Source organism: Cyprinus carpio, chromosome A4 (genome assembly GCF_018340385.1).
Source record: "Cyprinus carpio isolate SPL01 chromosome A4, ASM1834038v1, whole genome shotgun sequence".
NCBI lineage: Eukaryota > Metazoa > Chordata > Actinopteri > Cypriniformes > Cyprinidae > Cyprinus > Cyprinus carpio.
Genome location: NC_056575.1, coordinates 7,065,317 through 7,086,370, shown reverse-complemented (window position 1 = coordinate 7,086,370; position 21,054 = coordinate 7,065,317). Strand labels below are relative to the sequence as shown.

The following is a 21,054-nucleotide window of genomic DNA, read 5'->3' as shown; positions in this document are numbered from 1 at the left end:
CAGCCAAAATGGAATCCTGTTATTTTGAGGAGAGTTTGTAAACTGAGTAAAACAAGGAGACTCAAGGTCAAAGATTACACACAAGGTCCTTTTCAGGAAACATTTAATGGTTCAGTGGACAGGAGTCAGCACTCCACAACTGGGTCAGTTAAATATTAACAAATTTACAATCATGGAGGAATGTAAAAAAAAAAGAACTCTCAAACACAAACATAGCGCCTTAAAAAAACAGCTCCTATCCCCCTAACCCACCCGGCACAGAGAAAAGATAACCAGCTGAGATCGCCATCTTCACTCTGCATCACAGTCCGACACCTCATCCCTCCCAGATTTAAACTTTACAACTCGTCTTTGGCTGTGGTATCCTGAAACACAGAGAAATCCATGTGTTAACACACATTAAGGCATAAGGAACTGTTAAAATGGCAGTTCGCCCCTCATTTCTCGCCCTCATGTGGTTTCAAACCTCTCAAGTTCTCCTTTTGCATTTCACGAAAGAAACATGGGTTTGAAACAACTTGAGGGCGAGTAAGTGACCGTTTCCACACTCACCGTTTCTTCTTCTGCATCCTCATCTGCCTGGACCTCCTCCTCATCCTCTGCTTCTTCTGTCTGTTCTTCTGGCTCCTCCTCTTGCTCTTCCTCTACCTGTGGACACAGCAACAGGATATTGAGCCATGCTTCATTTGAGCATCTTTTTCGTATTACCGGCACTCGACCGTGTGTGTACCTGTTCTTCAAGATCTACGTTCATGCTGAGCCGCAGCATGCGCTCTATTCTGTCTCCATAAGCTTTGGTGTCTGTGAGTTGGTAGCCAGATCGCAGTGTGGCGGTTTCAAAGAGCACCACGGCTAAATCCGCAGCTGTCTGATCCTCAGCATCTTCCTACGACACAAAGCACAATATATCAGACACTCTGAAATTTTAACAGCAAAATTTTTAAATAAATTAACTTGATCGGAGTTATGCTTGACTTACTTTAACTCTCCTCAACATCTCCTTGATGAGAGGATGTTTGGGGTTGATTTCTAATGTCTTCTTTTGACTTGCATAATAACTAGAATGAGAAAAAAAAAAGTTGCTCAGTTTTGTATGACCATACTTAATATCAGCCATTTTTTCACTTTTCACATGGCAGGAAGTGGTGGGTTGCACGGTCGCCACAATTCTAGAAGTGTCAAGACACTTATTTCTTTAGCACTTTATACAACGCCGATTGTGACAAAGCAGCAAGTTGGAATTCTACAGACAGCAGACAATTGGCCTTTTTTGCTAGTGACATTTTGCAAAGTTTTTATAAGTTGCCAGGTCGTTCCTATGCAGTTACTAAGGTGACTGGCACTAGAATTTGCATATGCACACATGTATTTAAGACTTTTAAAGGACATACTTTGTAGAAATGTCTTTTCCTGTCTGGTAAGCCTGGGCTTTCATGATTCGTTCCATGTTGCCAGACCATCCGTACTGACTTGCAACCAGAGCGCAGGGAGACTTGGTCAGCCTCTGAGACAAAACGGCCTTCTCGATCTGAAACATAATACAAGGACGAACTTGTTTCAGTTTATCTACCACTTCTAAAAGGTCAGTCAGTTTATAATATGCAATAAAATACAAATAAATGATAGAGAATAATCATACGTTGTCCTTCAGGGCCTTCTCTTTCATCCAGGTGGTGAGCGGTTCGAAGTCTTTCTCCAAAGTTTCCCTCTTCTCCTTGGCCTTGTCGCTCTCGTCGAATTTCACGCCTTCCTTAGCCACATTCTGGAAGCGTTTGCCATCAAACTCAGGCAGAGCCTGGATGCAGTACTCGTCCACTGGCTCAGTCAGGTAGACGACCTCATATCCTTTCTTAAGAAGCCTTTCCACGAATGGAGAAGACTCAGCCTAAAACCAGAAAGATTACATGTTAATATGGAAATGGGGAAATAGGGTATCTTAGTAAGCACAGTTCAAAGTAAAAACATTTATGCACCTCCTTCCTGCTGGTTCCAGCCATGAAGTAGATCTTGTCTTGCTTCTCCTTCATCCTCTCCACGTACTGCTCCAGACTAGACAGTGTGGTGTCACTGTGGGAGGTCTGGAAGCGGAGCAGCTTGGCCAGGCGGGTTCTGTTGGAGTGATCCTCAATCACACCTAGCTTGATGTTGGTGCCGAACTCCTTCCAGAACTTGTCATTGTACTGTTCCTCAGCGATCTTCTTGATCATGTCCAGGGTCTTGCGCACCAGCTTCTTACGGATGACCTGAAGAATGGCGGTATCAGCGTAAGTGTTCACGTCATCATATAAATGTACATAAACCATCAATCGAGGTTACTTTGATCTGTAACACGATGAGCTCACCTTGAGCAGTTTGTGTTGCTGCAGAGTCTCTCTGGACACATTCAGTGGCAGATCGTCAGAGTCCACCTGAGAGATGAGATCAAACACTGAGTCACCAAACATAGTGATGCAGCAAAATAAATTATTGGCCAAAACTGGTAAACTATCCAATTTTGTTCTATTTAATTAATAGGTAATTAAATGCAATCTGTATGTTAAATAAAAAAAATCCCTATTTAGTATTTATATAATATTGTAGTATTTATTAATATTTTTAATTAGCTTTTATTTTGTGCTTTCACCATTTATTATACACATTTTATTTCAATTTAGTTTTCATTCACTTATTTTAGTTATTTTAGTACTTCAACTTATTTGATTTCAGCTAGTTGCCAGGGCTACGTTTTTAATTTCCATCTAACACATTTTTTTCCAGTTTTTCCATCTAACATTAATATTTTACCTTTATTTCAAATAACAAAATCAATTTTTAATACATTTTATAACACTGATTATTACCAGGGTTAAAGTATTAAATTACTTTAGAATTGGTTTATTCCAAACACTATTTTTATGCAGAAAACAAAAATATAACAAACCTATTTTTGGCTAATAAAATTTCAGTTGTACCCAGTATTACATTAGTGCAGGCATGCAATCTGCTCAAGAATGGAAATACTCTTTACTAATGAGCCAGTACACAGGAAGGCTATCGCTTCTAGGGAAATGCAATGCAAACATGCATTATACTTCTAAAAATTTTAAATATGCCACACGCTGTACATGCAGAATTAGGATTGTGAAGGATTCGAGTCACAAATGTCAATGCATCCTGAATATCTTACTGGCTACACTTAAAAAAAAAAAAAAATAGACAAACACTTACAACGCCTCTGATGAAGTTAAGGTACTTGGGCATCATGTCATGGAAGTCATCGGTGATGAACACTCTACGCACAAACAGCTGAAAGAACCAAAATGGGAACAATTAACTCAAAAATACAACATAAGTGAATGTGTCCTTTTCCGACTTAAAGATGATCAAAATTACTTTGATGAAGTCATTCTTCTTGGTGCCATACTCATCGAAAAGGCCTCTGGGTGCAGATGCAGGGACGAAGAGGATGGACTTGAAGGTGACCTCTCCTTCAGCGGTGAAGTGGATGTGACTCATGGGCTCATCGGAGTCCTGAAAATTAAAAATGATTTCACTTGAACTGATCCAAGAAGCCACAGAGCATCATACGAGTTGATTCTTTGTGTGTAAAGCACAGGTTGACTCACCCTGGAGAAGGTCTTGTAGAAGGCTTTGTATTCGTCCTCCTCCACTTCCTTTGCAGGCCTCTGCCAGATGGGTTTAATGTCATTCATCAGCTCCCAGTCCCACACGGTCTTCTCCACCTGAAAAGGAGTGAGGAATTGTTCATTGAGAAACATATATAAAACAGTCTCTACTGATGTTTACTCTCATATTTGCAGCTAAAATACAGTACCTTCTTGGTCTTTGGTTTGTCCTTGTCTTCATCCTCTTCCTCAACCTCAGCTTCATCTTCAGTGGCTTCTTCCTTCTCTGCCTCAGCATCCTCCTCTTCAATGGGCTCCTCTACAGTCTCAGTCTGTAATCAAATCGATGGGTTTATGACATCGACCAGCTAGTTAAGCTATCGGTGAACTTTAAACTCGAAGGTCTGGGGTCTTTGGTGGTCACACTGACCTTGCTGCTCCAAACGTAGATCGGGAAGTTGATGAATTGAGAGTACTTCCTCACAAGGTTCTTGATGGTCTCCAACTCAAGGTAGTCTGAAGCTTCCTCTTTCATCACCAGTCTGATAAAACAAGACTGCTTTATTAACACGTAACAATTTACACATTTTTTGCGACTTTTTAAATTCAACTGCTTACGTAATGGTGGTGCCTCTGCCCAGAGTGTCTCCACGAGGGTCCTCGATGACGGAAAACTCATTAGAATCAGATTCCCAGATGTGCTGAGTGCCGTTGTTGTGCTTGGAGGTGACTATGACCTTATCAGCCACAAGGAAGGCAGAGTAGAAGCCCACACCAAACTGACCAATCAGCTCAGAGGTGGATTGACCCTCATCCTGCATCTCAGTCATCTTGCTGAGGAACTCGCTGGTTCCTGATTTAGCGATGGTACCGAGGTTCTTCACCAGTTCTTCTTTGGTCATACCAATGCCCGTGTCAGTGATGTGAAGCATGTTCTTTTCTTTGTCGGACTGGTGAGGACAGATAAAAGACACAGAACTAAATATTGCATAACCTCGATACAAGTAGTAAAACTATTTACTAAAGAAACCAAGAACTAAAAATGTGTTTGCATAGCTAAACAAGGTGTTGAGTATCAAAATTAAGATATGAAAATGTTCCTCAATGTGCCTCATACAGGTTTAAATTTCTTTTGCAATGCAAATTAAAAATGCGATGTTATATTTCTCGGTTTCAGTAAACAGGGTTCACCAGTAAACGGTGGGTTTCAGGTCTCATTTTTCACGCACCTTGATTTTAATAGTAAGCTCTTCATTTCCAGCAAGAGCGTCATCATGGGTGAGGGACAACAACCGGATCTTATCCAAGGCATCGGAAGCATTAGAGATCAGCTCTCTAAGGAAGATCTTTAGGATGAAAAACGAAGAATTAGGAAGCGTTGATTCTGGTGTACAATTTGTAAAAACATGATGAACGGCATGAGTTCTTATAACTCACCTCCTTATTCTTATACAAGGAATTGATGATCAGTTTCATCATCCTGTTCACTTCCGCCTGGAACGCATGCTTTTCGGCCTTCTCCCGAATTTCTTTTATTTGCGAGGCGTTCAAACCATCTAGCTGAATGGCTTCCTCCTCCCTGTTGGAGAAAAGATGGAATCATGGAAAAGTGCAAAGGATGTTTGTTACATGTTCAATCCCCTAGGGACTCGTTGCCATTTACCCTTGGGTATTGTGGAACAAGACACAAGTGCATCAGCCAGATGTCCAACCCCCTCTGGGGATCACTTGTGGTTTTGGCAAGGAGCTAAAAGTGAATGCATCTAAATGTAACCTCTTAAGAGATAAACAAATGTGTTTTAATAAGCTAAAAGTAGCAGCCAGGATTAGTTTTGAGGTTTTATTTAACAAAGTCTAAATGAAGGGTCACAAAGTGTCAGGAACAGTCAAGTTCAAGTCCATACAGACCTCTGAACAACCTCGTCATCTGTGCGGGATCCGTCTCTGCTCTTCCCAAGGTCCTCTTCTACTGTGCTGTCTATGTCAACGTCGTCATCAGCTTTCACAGATGCTGCAATTATGCAAAACATTAGATTATTAGTTAATGTGAATGTGACATTGGTGATAAAAAAGCACTTTAAAGCCAGACACAATCTATGGTGTTACTCAGTAACTTAATGATATAACACACAGCACCAAAATAAAATTTTTATTTGTATCACAAGTGTTTCAGAACTTAATTCCCAAGTATATTTGCTCAGCAAAGACCCTATTGTGCCCAGCAAGGCTGTTTGTTCATTGCACGCGAATATGCACTGCATGTGAAGTTAAATTTGATTAGAATTGCCCAGATAAGGCTCTCCACATTTGAGACAAATGCAAATGCACTGGACTTGTGTGCAAATGCACTTTTTTTTATCCTGAAGATCTCAGCTAACGTTAGACAGTTAAAGGCCTTGATCTGACAATCAAACACGTTTCAAGATCCTTGGTTAAATTCTTCTCTAAATGTGCAATTGATATGCATTGTAATTTTATTTCTCTCTTGCATGACTATTTTACATTAAACAAATCGTACATTACTAGTACGATTACATCATTTCAATGCAATTAATAGTTTTAAGGCACCATATATAATAGCTATATTAATAAATGGGATAGTATTATACGAAGGCCATTTCAATCTTAAGGAAACTTCCAGAAGCACATGCGAGTCAAATCCACGCTCCATGTTTTATTTCCTGTTCCGAATCCTTCATCCATTTAGGAAGCGTTAACATAGCTACACAAAGTAATATATATATATATATATATATAAAAAAAATGAAAATAAAAAACGAATGCTATACGTTACATAGCAAAAAGAGGAAGCACGCAAAGACTGCAGCGTTACTGCAAACACTCACTGAAGCTTTGTCAAGTTCAAAGGCATCAAAACTGCATAACGCGGTGCATTATGGCCATTCAATAAAACGTACTCACCGAATGCCAAAAGTGCACAGAGGAGACCGATAATCCACAGTCGCCTCATCTTTTCTGGGAAAAAAAAAACAAGACTCAATAGCAGATTAATGCCTTGAGAAGTCGCTGCACCCTCCACACCTCAACAGACTCTTGCAGTGCGTAGCGCTAAGACGAGAAGTCGGCTTTATAACCTCCAGCGCTCTAGGGCTGTACTCGGCCGGTATGAGCCAATCACAGCACCCCACGCACAACACCGCACCAATCAGAGAGCGATCCGCGGCAGCTTCCCTCCAATCACCGCCTTACATGTCCGATTTTACACGTTCCAATCGTGGCTCGCGTTGATTGGCTCGACGGGATGCCAGTTCATCGAGCGAGCGTTCTAAGGGGATTTCGTCACAGACTGTGACAGCTGATCTGGGGACGGTGTGAGTTTTGTTTACTGCTTTGAACGGGGTCGAGGGAAACGGAACTAGGTGATTCAGAATCAGATTTAATTTAGGGTTACGGTTACCTTAGCAACCAGTTATTGACATGGGTAAAAGAACACAAGAAAGTCACGATAGGATTGAGATTTTTCTGTTTTACTTATTTTATCTTGACTACTATTTTTTTTTTTTATTTTTTTTCAGTTTTCTCTATTGCATGTAACTATTTCTGAAATTTTCACACACTAAAAATGCAAGGAATAAATATCAGGGAAATTTTTTTTGGAGAAACCTCTGACAGGTTTCCTTTCTGGCCTTATCTGTGTTATGTTCCAGGTGATCTTCAAGAAGAGTTGATTTACTTGAACGCAAAGGTGTTTCCCCACCTAGACACACTTTGCCGGGCAAAGGGAACCTGCTTCAGACCTGTGGACTTGCAGCAAAGCAAACAAGAAAGGACTGATGATGAAAATAATCATAATCTTTTTGACCAACAGTTGAAAATCAGTTTGGATCTTATTGACCGCTCGTCCTTTTTCATCTGTCTTCTTGGATACAGCTACGGACAGTGTCTGCCAGCCGAAAATGGCTCTCAATCTGATATGGGACCATGCTCTCTGTCTGAGGTGGCTAGGAACTTGCATGTTGCTGCAGAGGCTGGTTACCCTTGGGTTATGAAGGATGAGTATCGCACCAGTAGCCTCACAGAGCTGGAGATCACCAAGGCAGCCTTCATTGACCACAACAGAAGCTGCTTCTTTTATTTTAAAGACTGCACCCCACAGGACACAGAGGACGACAGAAGTAGTGAAATGTGCAATTACTTGAACATGCTGTCCGCTCAAAGCCAACGTGAGAGACAGAGAATGAGAGATCTAAAAAAGAGGATCATAAATCATTGTCTTCCTGTCAGGTCTGAGTGTCTTGAAAGACAAATGCAGATTTATATGAAACACTAAAGCCCATTTGTGTATTATTTTTTGTATATATATTGGGTATTTTAAATGCAATCTCTTGTTTTCTTTCCACTGTATGACAGATTCTTCAAAAACCTTCATGAACTTGAGGAGATGATAAAGGTGGACTTGGAAGGAGTCATATGTACATTTCATGAGGATCCAAAACATCCCATCTCAGGTAAGACTACACTTCTGGACCAGTTCTCAAAGATTTTTGTTACCTTTTAAAAGGCCACATTTTGGACTTTAATCAAATTCTTAATCAATTCTAAATTGTATTTTATTTTATTCTAGTTTTTAATACTTTATTTATTTATATTGGTTATATGTAAAAGAATATGAGCATATCTGATGCAGTTAATTATTGTCACTTATGATAGTCAACCTGACGCTTCAATGATAGGTATGATTTTGATGAGTTGTTATTTTGGCTTTGGGGTTTCTCAGTCCCAAAAACAGAATATGAGGGTTCAAGTAAGATACATTTATGATTTTTGACTTGATTTGTTGTAGGATGGCAGGATTCATTCGATGTGCAATATCATGAGAGGCATGTGTGTACATTGTGTGACTGGTTTGTGCCCTCGGCACCCACCACAGAAGTACTGGACGCACTAAACAAATTAGTGCATCCTGTAACCCATAATGCAAAATCTGAGACGCACTCGAAAAATCCAGGAGCTCATTTTACATGGTAAGAATATAAAAACCTAAATAAAGTTTTTGATTAACATATTTTATGTTATGGGTCAAATTTTTGTGTGCTTTCAGCGATCTTAACCAGAACGATTCAGAGAAATCTATTTTACTAGTATCCGGTGAAAGGGGTTGTGGGAAGTCCACTCTGGCAGCATGGTGGCTGCGGTCCTTCTGCAGACAAAATCCTGATGTTCCAGTCATTTCTCACTTCTGTGGGACCAGCACATCCAGCACTGATGTCAGGTCTATGCTCAGACAGTGTACTGCTCAACTTCGAAGAGCACATTACAGTAAATTGCCTCATTTTCCAGCAAAAATATTTTTATGATTCTTGGAGTTTTAAAAATTGTTTATATAATTACCAAAAAAATGTAATTTCAAGCTATTATTGCAAATGCTCATTATTTTATGAAAAAAAAAGGTAGATAAATGTAAAGATTATCCACTCAAAATTAGAAATTGTATTGTACACACAAATATTATAATGTTAATGTAAATGTATTAAATTTTTAGTAAATATAAATTAAAAGAAAACTGAACTACTGTCTTGACCAGACAAGAAATAAATTAAACATATAAAAATATAAAATATAAAAAGTAAACATTTAGAATATTTTGTATAAATATTTTAATAATAATATTGTGTGTGTTTGTGTGTGTGTGTATATATATATATATATATGTGTGTGTGTTTGTGTGTGTGTATATATTTATTTTGACATAATTTTAAAATAAATGTGAAATAATAAATTATAATAAATAAATTTTTTTAAATAAAATTTTTATTTTACATGTAAATATTGTATTTTAAATTAAAATCTGAATTACTTAGAAGATAAAAATTAGACAAGAAATATTTAATATAAATAAAATAATAAACATGTAATAATTAAAAAATAAATATATAAAATATATATATATATTAAAATAATATTTTAAAGCATTATAACTAAAGACAAAATATCTATAACAATTATTATTATTAAAAATATTAAATAATATAAAATATTATACTTATATATTTCAAAATCATATTTTAGTGCATCTTAAAGACCAAAATATTCTAAAATTTTACATTTTACAATTTGCATCTGCAGGTGATTTTCCAGATTGGGATGATAGTTTGGAGGATGTGATTGAGTTTGTGCATCTCCATTGGGCAGTCCAGGCATTTACTGCAGCAGCCAGTCTTGGGCCTTGTATTCTTCTTATAGATGGTATTGACCTTCTGACAGAAACACTTTCACTCTCAAAGCAAGAGGTGATCTTTCAGTCTCCCATTTGATTGAGTTAGTTGTCTTTAGATATTTTATTTCAATAAAATAAACACCTTATTTCTGTATTTTGTTTTCCAGGTGAAGGAACTACGATGGCTGCCAGATGCTCTGCCTCGCTATTGTAAAATGATCATCACAACAACCTTCACTGACCTCACTTACAAAAGTCTGACCGGCAGGACCGATGTCCAGATTCTCATCTGTCCCCATCTTTCCGATCCAACTGTTCTGGGCAGCATTTTGCGCAAACATTTGTCTTTGCCTTACAAGGAGCTGCCAGCCAGTGTTTTGCAAAGAGTTGGACGTAAAAAGCAGTGCCATATTCCAGCCTTTTTAGCGCTCATTGGCACAGAGTTACGGACATGTGGAGTGCTGAGAGAGAAAGAGGAGGAGATGGAGCTGTTGAAGGAGTATGTAGAGGTTGATTCAGTTCCAGAGCTCTGGGTGAAGGTCATTCATCGCTGGGTTCAAGATTACAGCAGAACTGCTCCAACAGAAGATATTACTTCTTGTAAAGTCAATGAGGCTCAAACATGCTCTGCATCACTCAGGGATGGTAAGTCCTTTTTATTTTGTTATATAAAACCATGGTTGCCAGGACTTTATTAGTTAAATCTAATAAGCATTTTATCTTCTTCTCTACAGATCTCTCAGGCTGGGTGTGGGACACACTGTGTCTTATTCATGTGTCTCGTGCTGGGCTAACTGAGCCTCAGGTTTTGGCTTTGTTGGAAGATTTAGGCTACTGTGGTAATCTGAGAGTCCAGGGTTTGGAATGGGCCCGACTGCGCTCTACTTTTTGGCCTTGGGTTCAAGAGAAAGCCAGTGGGCTTCTGACCATCACACATCAATCACTCAGCCAGGCTATTAACCTGTTGTTGCATGGTGAGGATTGTTTTTAGATATTTGTCTTATTCTTCTTTATTATATGTGACCCTGGACCACAAAACCAGTCATAAGGGTCAATTTCTCGAAATTGAGATTTATACTTCATCTGAAACCTGAATAAATAAGCTTTCCATTGATGTATGGTTTGTTAGGATAGGCCGAGATACAACTATTTAAAAGTCTGGAATGTGAGGGTGCAAAAAAATCAAAATATTGAGAAAATCGCCATTGAAGTTCTTAGCAATGCATATAACTAATCAAAAATGAAGTTTTAATATATTTACAGTAGGAAATTTACCAAATATCTTCATGGAACGTGATCTTTACTTAATATCCTAATGATTTTTGGCATAAAAAAATAAATAAAATTTTTTGACCCAAACAATGTATTTTTGGCTGTTGCTACAAATATACCCCAGCGACTTAAGACTGGTTTTGTGCTCCAGGGTCACATATTTAATTCCTTTCCATTCTTCGCAAATAGTTGCTTTGAGTAGCCAAACATTTGATTAAATGCCAAATTATAATAATAAATATTTTACAAATAATTATTTAAAATAAAATATTTCTTGTAAAAATTAAATAAATTTTTTAATTTTTACAAAATAACTTTTCAGGATTCAGGATTCTTGAAATAAAGTAATATAGTCTCCAAGCATTAAAACAGATGGGCATTTCTAGGGCGTTCTTAATTTTGTGCTTTTGTTTCTTTTATTTTAGGTACGGATGGTCAGAATTTCTACCAGCGGATCCTTGCTAAGTTTTTTCAGAAGTCCAGTTTAGAGCTTTGTAACTGGGCAAGAAAGATGGAAGAAATTCCTTGGCATCTCAAGCAAACTGGTTCATTCAATGAGTTGCATGATTTCCTCAGCGATCTGTCGTACGTTATCTCTAGTTTATCTTTGAATATAAATATTTTGCTAATGCAGCGACTGAGTTTTCAGTCAATGATGAAATAAACCCTCCATATTTTTCATAGTACCGTGGAGTTTTTGTCAAGCAGCCTGAAGCGATACCCACAGATGACAATCGATGTTATACATTATTGGACACTACTAAGGCAGAGAGGATTTGACCCTGTGACTTCATTCCAGAATCTGATGGCTAAGACTTGGGAGCGTCTAAATGGTAAAACAAAATAAAAAATTTTTTTTTTTTTTTTAGTATAACATTTAAAAATCATGAATATCTGTCATTACAGTACAGTTATGTAAATGGTATTAAACAGTTTTATAAATTGTAAAGTATTCTAAGGTATTGCCTTCTACAGATCATCTTGGAAATAATAATTCTGATATTCGCCTGGTTTTTCTTAGACGTTCACCCTCCAGATCACAGCAGTTTGTGGAGATTGTCATTGTTCTGTTCTAAGGTTCTGCTCTGTTTGGGTGAAATGCAACAAGCTGAGAAGCTGCTACTGCAAGCGGATCGAATTTTCCAAAAGGTAAAAAAATAATAAAAGACACTGATATTTTGATAAATGATTAGCTCTAATCATTTTCAGAAATTGTATCCATTCAGTTTTGTTTTGATGGTTTCTTCCACAGGGTGTAGAGCTGGGTAGTGACAGTATGAGGTTACTACTCAGAGTGCAACATATGCTGGCAGAGCTTTACGTCCAAATGCATCTGCCAAAAGACACAGAGATGTATTGCCACAAGGGACTTGAGACGGCCCGGTCTCTTACAGTAGCCCACCTTGACAGCACAGAGGTCAAACTGATAGTTGGTAAGATGCATGTCATATTTCATCCTGCATTCAAATAACTCTTATAAACAGACATTATAAACAGGCAAGGGTAAATTTGAACACATGTAGCACTAATCTGCTCTTACAGGACAGCTGCTTTGCTGTCTGTGTGTGGCATTGCTGGAGGATGGACGGCTTTATGCAGTACCAGGGCTTTTCAAAGAGATCACCTCGGCTAGATGCATCACTGGCCATCCTTGTGCTGACGGCACTGCAATGCTACTGAAGGCCATTCACAAGTAAGATTAAAAAAAAGTTATATGCATCACTGGCCATCCTTGTGCTGACGGCACTGCAATGCTCCTACATTTACATTTTTTTATATTCAAAAAAAAAAGTTATTTTTAATTAGTTAAAAATGATGCTACATCCACGTCAATAGGTGTCAGTCTATGACCACTGTTTTATTAGCCAGAAATATAAACAGAAATTACTAGAAGTCCATTTTAATGCATTTTCACATTTTGTCTAGGTTGAGTCTTTGTGAGCCCAAGACTGCTGAGAAATGCTTTCAAGCAGCACTGGCCAGCAGGAGGCGCTGGTACGGCCATGATCATCCTCTGGTAGCAGAAGTCGAAGAGCAGCTTGCAGATCTTTGGTCCAGAGCTCAACCCAACACAGAGTGAGATGCTTGTGTTTAGTTACATCAATCTGTCATCAAACCTCAAAGTCCTATTATTTGATTTCAAGGTCACTGGCTTGAATTTTAGATGGACACAGAGGAAGATGGTTGAACTGTACCGCCATGTTATAAGCACTAAAGAGACTGAGGCTCAGATGATGCAACTTCCCACCATGCAACACGATCTTGCTCTCATTCTTATGAAGCTTGGTGAGTGACTAAATGGCCTTAAATGGCGACTGGTTGTGCCACTGTGTGCTTGAACACAACAGTAACTTTTTAAGTGACCTTGGTTTCTATGGTATATATATATATTTTTTTTATTATTATTATTTTTTTGGACAAAAAATAAGTGTGCTGTGTTTGTATATTTATACACTACCTGCCCAAGGTTAGGAATAATTTATTTATAATAATTTTTAATTTGAATGGTTTTGAAATAATTATCTAATGTTCTCAAGGCTGCCTTATTTGATCAAAAATGCAGTAAAACAGTAATATTCTAAAATATTATTACAATTTAAAATAACTGTTTTTAATATACTTATAGAATATGTTTTTCAGCAGCCATTACTCCATTCTTCAGTGTCACATGATCCTTAAGAAATCATTCTGTTTACACTTTATTTAGATAGTCCACATTAGACATTGTATTAACTATAGGCAATTTTGCTGCTATGGCTGCTAAAAAAAATCAGCTTTGCCATCATAGAAATAAATTATATTTTAATATATTCAAATAGAAAACAGTTATTTTAAATAATGTATAGTATACTAATAGTATTTCAAAATATGACTTTCTTTACTGTATTTTTGATCAAATAAGTCATGCATTTTTGGTGAGCATTGTAAACCAGCAACTGAAGTCATTCACTGCAAGTTTAAAATGCCTTGTAGTATATTACAGAATATTAAAATATGTAAGTTCTACTGTTGTTTTCTGTTGTCATTACATCATGCTCTGTTCTGTCACAGATGTTCTGTGTATTTTACACTGTCTGGTTAGGTAAGGTGTTGTTGCGTAGCTGCAGTAGAGTTGAGAGGAGAGAGGGGCTGGATCTGCTTCAGAGAGCTGCAGACATAAGGATTCACCTCCTGGGCCCTGAGCACCCACTGACACTGTGAGCTCAGTTTCACTGCAATATTGTGTTGTATTCACACAGATACTCTTAATTCATTTTTAATCTTATGTCTTCTGCAGTGTTTCAAACCCTGACACTGTAGGACAGAGGAAGCATGTTCTAGAGGTAATCAGGACCACCTCACACAATAAACTGTCACTAGGTAGGTCGACAGCTGCTTACAAGCAATCACACAGTGGGCTGCAACAACCATCCTCAAAGTCACATATAACACGAGCACCTACCAAAGTCCCTAGGAGCTTCTCTACACAAAGAGCATCATGTTGTAACCAGGATGAAACACAAAAAAGACCCTGGACGGCTTTCCAGGTCTGCGTATTTGGGCCACAAAGTGACATTAGGACTCAATTGCAAAGAGGAAATGCTGTGAGGTTTGACCGACGACGGCCCCTTACCAGATCAACCAGGGGTCTTTCTCAGGAAGATGCATCATGTAGGAGGAAACTTTGAAAGCACTGAATTAATAGATAAGAAGACACTTTGTCACATCGTCAGAGTAGCTATTCTATTCTATTCTATTCTATTCTATTTTCTCAGGAAGATGCATCATGTAGGAGGAATTAAAAAATTCTACAAAGCTGCTTTGAAAAAATATAGATTGTGAAGCAATATATAAATAAAAATGACAACTATAAGAATAGATTTATAGTGAACATATATCTATTTTAGAAATGTATTATTTGTTTGCATGAATAGGTTTGTTACAGAATTATTACAGTATACATTCAGTATACAAGACATAAAACAAAAATAAAAAAGTCTGTGATAGCTGAAATAAACTGAATGCTGAAATACTGTACATGTATATATAATTATATTCCTACTTAGTCTATAATATTTTGTTTAATACAGTGTTACAGTATTGGTCACTAATCTATCTATCTATCTATCTATCTATCTATCTATCTATCTATCTATCTATCGGTCTGTATCTTTGGCGCCTGAGGGTGGGTGTTTTTTGTAAGACTTTTATTTTGAAAATAACTTGCACTGGGAACTTGGCATATGGCTTTCACAGTTACCACTTTCATTCCTGAAGAAAAGCAGAAAAGCAACCGTACTAATAATAAGGCTAGACAGCAGCCCAGCAGTGGTCTCAGATCTGTGCAGACATGTCGGGTTACTCTCGGATCATACATTATGCGACCAGCATATTATGCGGCAATAAAGGACCTATGGAAATATCTCAGCTGCCCAGCAAGGTAAGAATTAAGTTTCATTCATATTGATAATAACACCCAGCAACGCTATTCAATAGTATAATAATAATCAATAATAACATTTTAATATGTTTTAATTGTGGTATTATGTATAATGGTTATTTAGTTGTTATTGTGTCAAAAATCTGAAATAAAACGTTATTACACATTTATACATGACAATATCTATAAAAGCAATATCGGTCAATCTCTTACACAAATGAATGTATGGAAATTATGTAGAACCCAAAATCACTAAATGCTTATGTGTTTGTGTTTGTCAGGAAGGAGTGTAAATTCTCCCATAATATCCAGACACAGTATAACTATCCCCTGCAGTGGGAATGTACTCTTCATGACCTGAACGAGGATGATCTCTTCCTGCTTCAGAATGACCCTAACCTTCTGCCAGAGGTGAGGAAATGCAAACAGGAAGGCTAAAATAGCCACCTATAGGACACTATTCTCATGAGATATTCCTTCCCAAAGCCAAAATCATGCCGTGACTGGGATATTTCTGCATTCCAGGTACCTCTGCTGCCATTTGAAAAGCCCTCCCTCTTTTCTTTCTCTGGGTGCTCAGTTACAAGACGTTTTCAGAGTAGAACAGAGCTCATGCTAATGTAATTAGTCCATCAGAACGCAAAAGGAGCTTGTTTTCTGCATTATATCCTGGATAAGGTGCAATCTGATCAGTTTCATCAGTCAATCGCCCGTAAAAAAACAAACAAAAAACAACAAAAAAAGGCAAGACAGCAAGAAAAAGTCCATGTGATGTACTTCATGAGCGTTCCAGTCAGTATGTTAATGTTGAGGGGAGGAAAAAACAAAAAAACAAGTGGTCCGCGTTCAGGATGAGGAGTTCTGAGATCTTCGAGTGTCCCAAGTGTGTTTCTCCAGTTTGGTTTGGACAAAAAAAAAAGAGAGAGAGAGAGAGAAAAAGAGAATGTCCTGTAAACAGGTAAAGTAGAATGTTTTGCTGAGCTCTGTGATGCACTGGTTTAAACTTGAAGTTTGACTGTATTTGTAAGACATTTAATTTGTTTACTTTTAATTATTAATAATGCATGTGTTGTTTTGAATATTGTACTTTGCATATATACAACCGATCAAGTTGAATCAAGTGGAGTCATTACATTTTTTAATCTTTTGAAGGAAGTCTGTTATAAAGTCTCTTGAGGGTGGATTTATTTAATCAAAAACACAGTAAAAATAGGAATATTATTCAGATTTGTTTGTATATATTTTAATATGTTTTTAATTATAATTATTATTTTCATTTTTCTTGTCTTTTGTTTCTTTTGATCTTTTAAATTTTCTGTTTGAATATATCTTATGTTGTAATTTTTTTTTTTTTCTCAATTATTAATAGTATTTATTACTATTAATGTTGGAAACAGTTTTTTCTGCTTTATTTTTATGGAAGCTGATACTTTTTTTTAGGATTCTTTGATGAATAGACATTGAATATGATTTGTTATCAACACTGATGACCCAAAAAAAAAATGTTTATTGTTTATTGAGTAGGAATTTTGGATTTTTTTCTGAAAGATCATGTGGCTGAAATTGTAATAATAGTTTACATTATTACTGTTTTTACAGTGTTTTTGATCAAATAAAAGCAGACTTTATGTTCATTCACACATATTATATATACAGTAATTCATATAATACATACATATATACATTTCAGAACTGATATCTGATCAAGGCGTCAAACCAGCCACTCAGATGTAGAAGAATGAAATCTGTCTCCACTTCACAAGACGGAAATGCAAGTTTCAGGGTTGGTGTCCATTTCATTTCACGTTACCTCTGGTTAATCTCGTTTTCTTTAAGCCATTTACATTAGATTTAAGTTATAATGGTTTTGTTCATTGCTTCAGACCAGTGCATTCTTGTCCACTTTAATCTTACATATAAATGGGAGGTTAATGACGGGAAAGGCTGGAGGGATTTAAGAAACATGGAGGAAATAGAGAGCTTACTGTGACACAAAGAATGAACACAGGTCAGTACAAATACACATTAGAATTTGCTTACCATTTTGTTTCTTTGTCTTTTATTTTGCTATTTTATTTTCTAAAATATAAGGGCTTTTTAAGGGCTTTCTGTAGTTTATTTTTGAAACTGAATAACAAAATTCTTTTTAAATTGATTGTATATGGCATTAGTCGTGCTAAAAAATTTTTTTATTATTTATTTTTTACATCCTTCCCTATTCTATTCTTTCCAGTGGGATTTTAATATCATTGAGATACTAGTTTTTGTTTTTATTTTTAATTTTAATTAAAGTTTGAATAATTTTTGTTATGTGCTTTGTCATTTTTTTAACAGCATTTTTTTTATATGTCTAGTTTTATTCATTTTTATTTTAGTTATTTTAGTACATCAAGTTAATTAAACTAAATGAAAAAGAGAAATGTTGCCTTGGCAACTAGCTGACATAAAATGTATATTTTAATATATTATTATATTATATTATATTAATTAGCTTAGTTTTAATTTATATTATAATATATATATAAATTATTTTTTAATATATATTATAATATATATTTTTTTATATATATATATATATACTATATATTTATATTATATTACATATATTAATATATAATAAATATAAATATATACTATATTATGAAAAAACAAACTTATATATAAGTTTGTTATTCAAGTCACAATTATTATTTTATGGTTTTAGTTTTAGTTCATTATAATAATCCTGCTAGCTTCTCTTGGATTCAGCCCAGGCTCAAGACCGGTGGATTTTTTGTCCATGACCAGGAACCATGACACTCTCAACGGTCTCATCCATCTCTAAACGCGCCCACTACACCCTGGCAACGGAGTGGATTTGGTACTACAAAGGAGATCATGAGAACTGGATAGAGTACGGTCAACCAGTGAAACTGGATTGCAAACATAGTGTTTATATACTCTCAGCTGAGAGGAATTTAAGGTCAGGTTGTAATTTTGTGTCAATATAACTTTTCTTTAGGGTGACAAGCAACATGTGATGTCTGATGTAGACCTGGAGAAAGCATTTCAGGAGGACAGCAATGCAGAAGTTACTGTCTTTAAAGAGAATATGTCAGTTTCCAAGGTACTATACACCTTCATATGCGCTATATGTATTACAGGATTCCTGCGGTCATTGAAAATATTATTTTATATTATATTATTTGTAAGTATTTGACTGTTCTATTTTTACAGATATGTATCATAGAAACCCCAAACACAACACAAAGAGGAGGGTGCGCTGGCGACCACGCTTTATGTCCATCAATGAGGTGGAGGCTAAAGCTGCCCAGTGACAGACCAAACACACAAACACATTCAGATTATGAGTTACTGCTTTAGTTTTGTGTCACTCCTCAATTAATACATTGAGGAGCTATATCCTCAATTTATCCTGAATATTTGTGTAGACACACACCCACACACACATATATATATATATATTTATATATACAGTGCTGCTTGAAAGTTTGTGAAGCCTTTAGAATTTTCTATATTTCTGCATAAATATGACCCATAAAATCATCAGTTCATCAGAGTCCTGAAAGTAGACAAAGATAATCCAATCAAACAAATGAGACAAAAATATTTACTTTGTCATTTATTTATTCAGGAGAATGATCCAGTATTGCATTTCTGTGAGTGGCAAATCTCTAGGATTAGCTGTTCATTTCAAGGTGAAATTTTAATCAGTATGTATAAGAAGTCTGTGCGTGCCCTGTTTTGTTTTATTAAAGTTTGATCATGTTTTTGGAAGTGTATCATTACACAAACAAAGGAGATTTCTGAGGACCTCAGAAAAAGAGCTGTTGTTGTTAATCAGACTGGAAGAGGTTACAAAGCCATCTCTAAAGAGTTTGGACTTCATAAATCCACAGTCAGACTGTGTACAAATGGAGGAAATTCAAGACAATTGTTACCCTCCCCAGGATGTGGTCAGCCAACAAAGATCACTCTAAAAGCAAGACATGTAATAGTCTGCAAGGTTTCAAAGGATTTCAGGGTAACTTCTGAGCAACTAAAGGTCTTTCTCACATTGGCTGATGTTAATATTTGTGAGTCCATCATCATATATAAATACTGTATATACTTTGATTACAATAATATTTAAGAAGTATTCATTTTAATAAATATTAAAATATTGCATTAATCAATATAATTTTTTTTTTTATGTTATTTTTTTTTTAGATCAGATAGATGTTCATATGAAAGGGTCCTTCCTTCAAATAGACACATTTAGATTATATTAATTTTTCTTTTTTTTTTTCATGCCTGGATTCGTCTGGTGTTTTTTTTTTGTGTGTGGTTTCTTCTTGTGCGTTTTCAGTGAATGTGGTACCTTCGTGGGATTTTTTCATGCCTGGATTCGTCTGGTGTGCCTTCAGTGAAATACAAAAATACTTTTTTTCAGTTCTGCAAGAAATTCAATTCAATCAAGTCATTGCAGTCGTATAGTCCGCAGCACCAAGGATTTAATTAAGGTTCATTTGACCTCTAATAAATCTTTGAATAAATCAGGAATCTTTGAATCCTGGTATGTTAAAGAGAATATTTTCTTTGCTTAGTGTTGAGGGATGTGCCCTATATAATATAATAATTAAATAATATAATTTTTTGCATTTTGTAATGTGTTCCTTATCCACCAAACACTACAATTATGTAAAAACGTCTCACTTTTTAGTGAGTCTCAAATTGTCAAATCTCCCTAAGGAGGGCCAAAAAAAATTATGTACCCTATATAATATTATTTTACATTATAGCTAGCATTACTTATACATTAGTAAAACTGTCGTAATTATGTTTTTGCATTTTGATTATCATGGATAATATATATTTACGCTAGTAAAACCATGCTTAATTTTAGTAAGAGACGTAAATATGTTTGTTTGTTTGTTGAGTCTTTTTTTTTTTTAAGTAGATATGGTTTAGTTAAATTTTTGTTTTGTCAGGAAACGAAATAGATTTTCTTTTGGGGGTGAGGTTATCATATGCTTCTCGATCGCTGTAACATATGGTACGTCAACAAAAGCTAATTATTTATTAAGTTATTAAAGATATACGTAGCACAAATATATCACAATAAAGTTTGTTAGTGTTTAGTTTAAACGCGTTTAAGATATCTGACGGTAACTACGTTAGAGGCGCCAACAGAAGAATCAACGATCGCCCAGAAAATTACCGAACGAAACTCATGACCCTTCAGAAAGTATTAAATAAATATAAAGAAATAATGCACAATGCTTTCTGATATCTACGCCCAAGACCTTAGTATTTCCACAAGGGAAATAAATAATATGAGCGGAGTACTGAAGTCGAAACTCATGACCTTCTGGTATTGAAGTCCATTTATAGCTTTCAATATTCCCAGCATTACTTATCGTTATTGCATTTAAGTAAGCGGCAACCTCCCGCTCTCTCTCATGAAGCCAATATAAGTGACTAAAACTGCAATTCATCGACTAGCCGCTTGAGGCTGGCTGCAAAAGGGAGTCAGTCCCAAAGACTCCCCATGTTAAAATGCCCAACTTTACAACAGAAAAAAACGTTTACATCCTGGT

The 21,054-nt window shown here is 36.2% G+C and overlaps 2 protein-coding genes and 1 pseudogene across 2 annotated transcripts; 2 read left to right on the top strand and 1 right to left on the bottom strand.

Annotated features, from left to right (window-relative positions):
• Window positions 1–89: 89 nt before the first annotated feature.
• LOC109063884 (endoplasmin) lies at window positions 90–6,685 on the bottom strand. Its single transcript, XM_042748931.1, has 18 exons — window positions 6,528–6,685; window positions 5,514–5,616; window positions 5,043–5,184; window positions 4,835–4,951; window positions 4,224–4,555; window positions 4,036–4,147; window positions 3,815–3,937; window positions 3,606–3,722; window positions 3,373–3,510; window positions 3,208–3,285; window positions 2,343–2,408; window positions 1,974–2,243; window positions 1,640–1,885; window positions 1,392–1,528; window positions 980–1,058; window positions 731–886; window positions 553–648; window positions 90–365 (listed from the first exon to the last, which is right to left on the bottom strand). The coding sequence occupies exons 1-18, from the start codon at window positions 6,574–6,576 to the stop codon at window positions 339–341; spliced, it is 2,388 nt and encodes a 795-aa protein (XP_042604865.1). The 5' UTR covers window positions 6,577–6,685; the 3' UTR covers window positions 90–338.
• Window positions 6,686–6,787: 102 nt separating this feature from the next.
• LOC109063892 (tetratricopeptide repeat protein 41) lies at window positions 6,788–14,768 on the top strand. The gene is made up of 16 exons (XM_042748848.1): window positions 6,788–7,850; window positions 7,977–8,074; window positions 8,410–8,590; window positions 8,668–8,885; window positions 9,693–9,856; window positions 9,951–10,428; window positions 10,518–10,757; window positions 11,481–11,640; window positions 11,740–11,888; window positions 12,077–12,204; window positions 12,308–12,488; window positions 12,598–12,748; window positions 12,982–13,131; window positions 13,220–13,341; window positions 14,138–14,252; window positions 14,333–14,768. Exons 1-16 carry the CDS (start codon window positions 7,189–7,191, stop codon window positions 14,721–14,723), a joined length of 3,588 nt encoding a protein of 1,195 aa, XP_042604782.1. The 5' UTR covers window positions 6,788–7,188; the 3' UTR covers window positions 14,724–14,768.
• Window positions 14,769–16,418: 1,650 nt separating this feature from the next.
• LOC122139385 lies at window positions 16,419–18,919 on the top strand (annotated as a pseudogene).
• The last annotated feature ends 2,135 nt before the right edge of the window (window positions 18,920–21,054 follow it).

Coding starts and splice junctions, on each gene's coding strand:
- LOC109063884 (XM_042748931.1), bottom strand. CDS start 6,576: ATGAGGCGACTGTGGATTATCGGTCTCCTCTGTGCACTTTTGGCATTC. Junction 3,723..3,814: donor ACAAACCAAAGACCAAGAAG/GTACTGTATTTT, acceptor ACTCCTTTTCAG/GTGGAGAAGACCGTGTGGGA. Junction 3,286..3,372: donor AGAAGAATGACTTCATCAAA/GTAATTTTGATC, acceptor TGGTTCTTTCAG/CTGTTTGTGCGTAGAGTGTT.
- LOC109063892 (XM_042748848.1), top strand. CDS start 7,189: ATGCAAGGAATAAATATCAGGGAAATTTTTTTTGGAGAAACCTCTGAC. Junction 10,758..11,480: donor TATTAACCTGTTGTTGCATG/GTGAGGATTGTT, acceptor CTTTTATTTTAG/GTACGGATGGTCAGAATTTC. Junction 14,253..14,332: donor CCTGAGCACCCACTGACACT/GTGAGCTCAGTT, acceptor TGTCTTCTGCAG/TGTTTCAAACCCTGACACTG.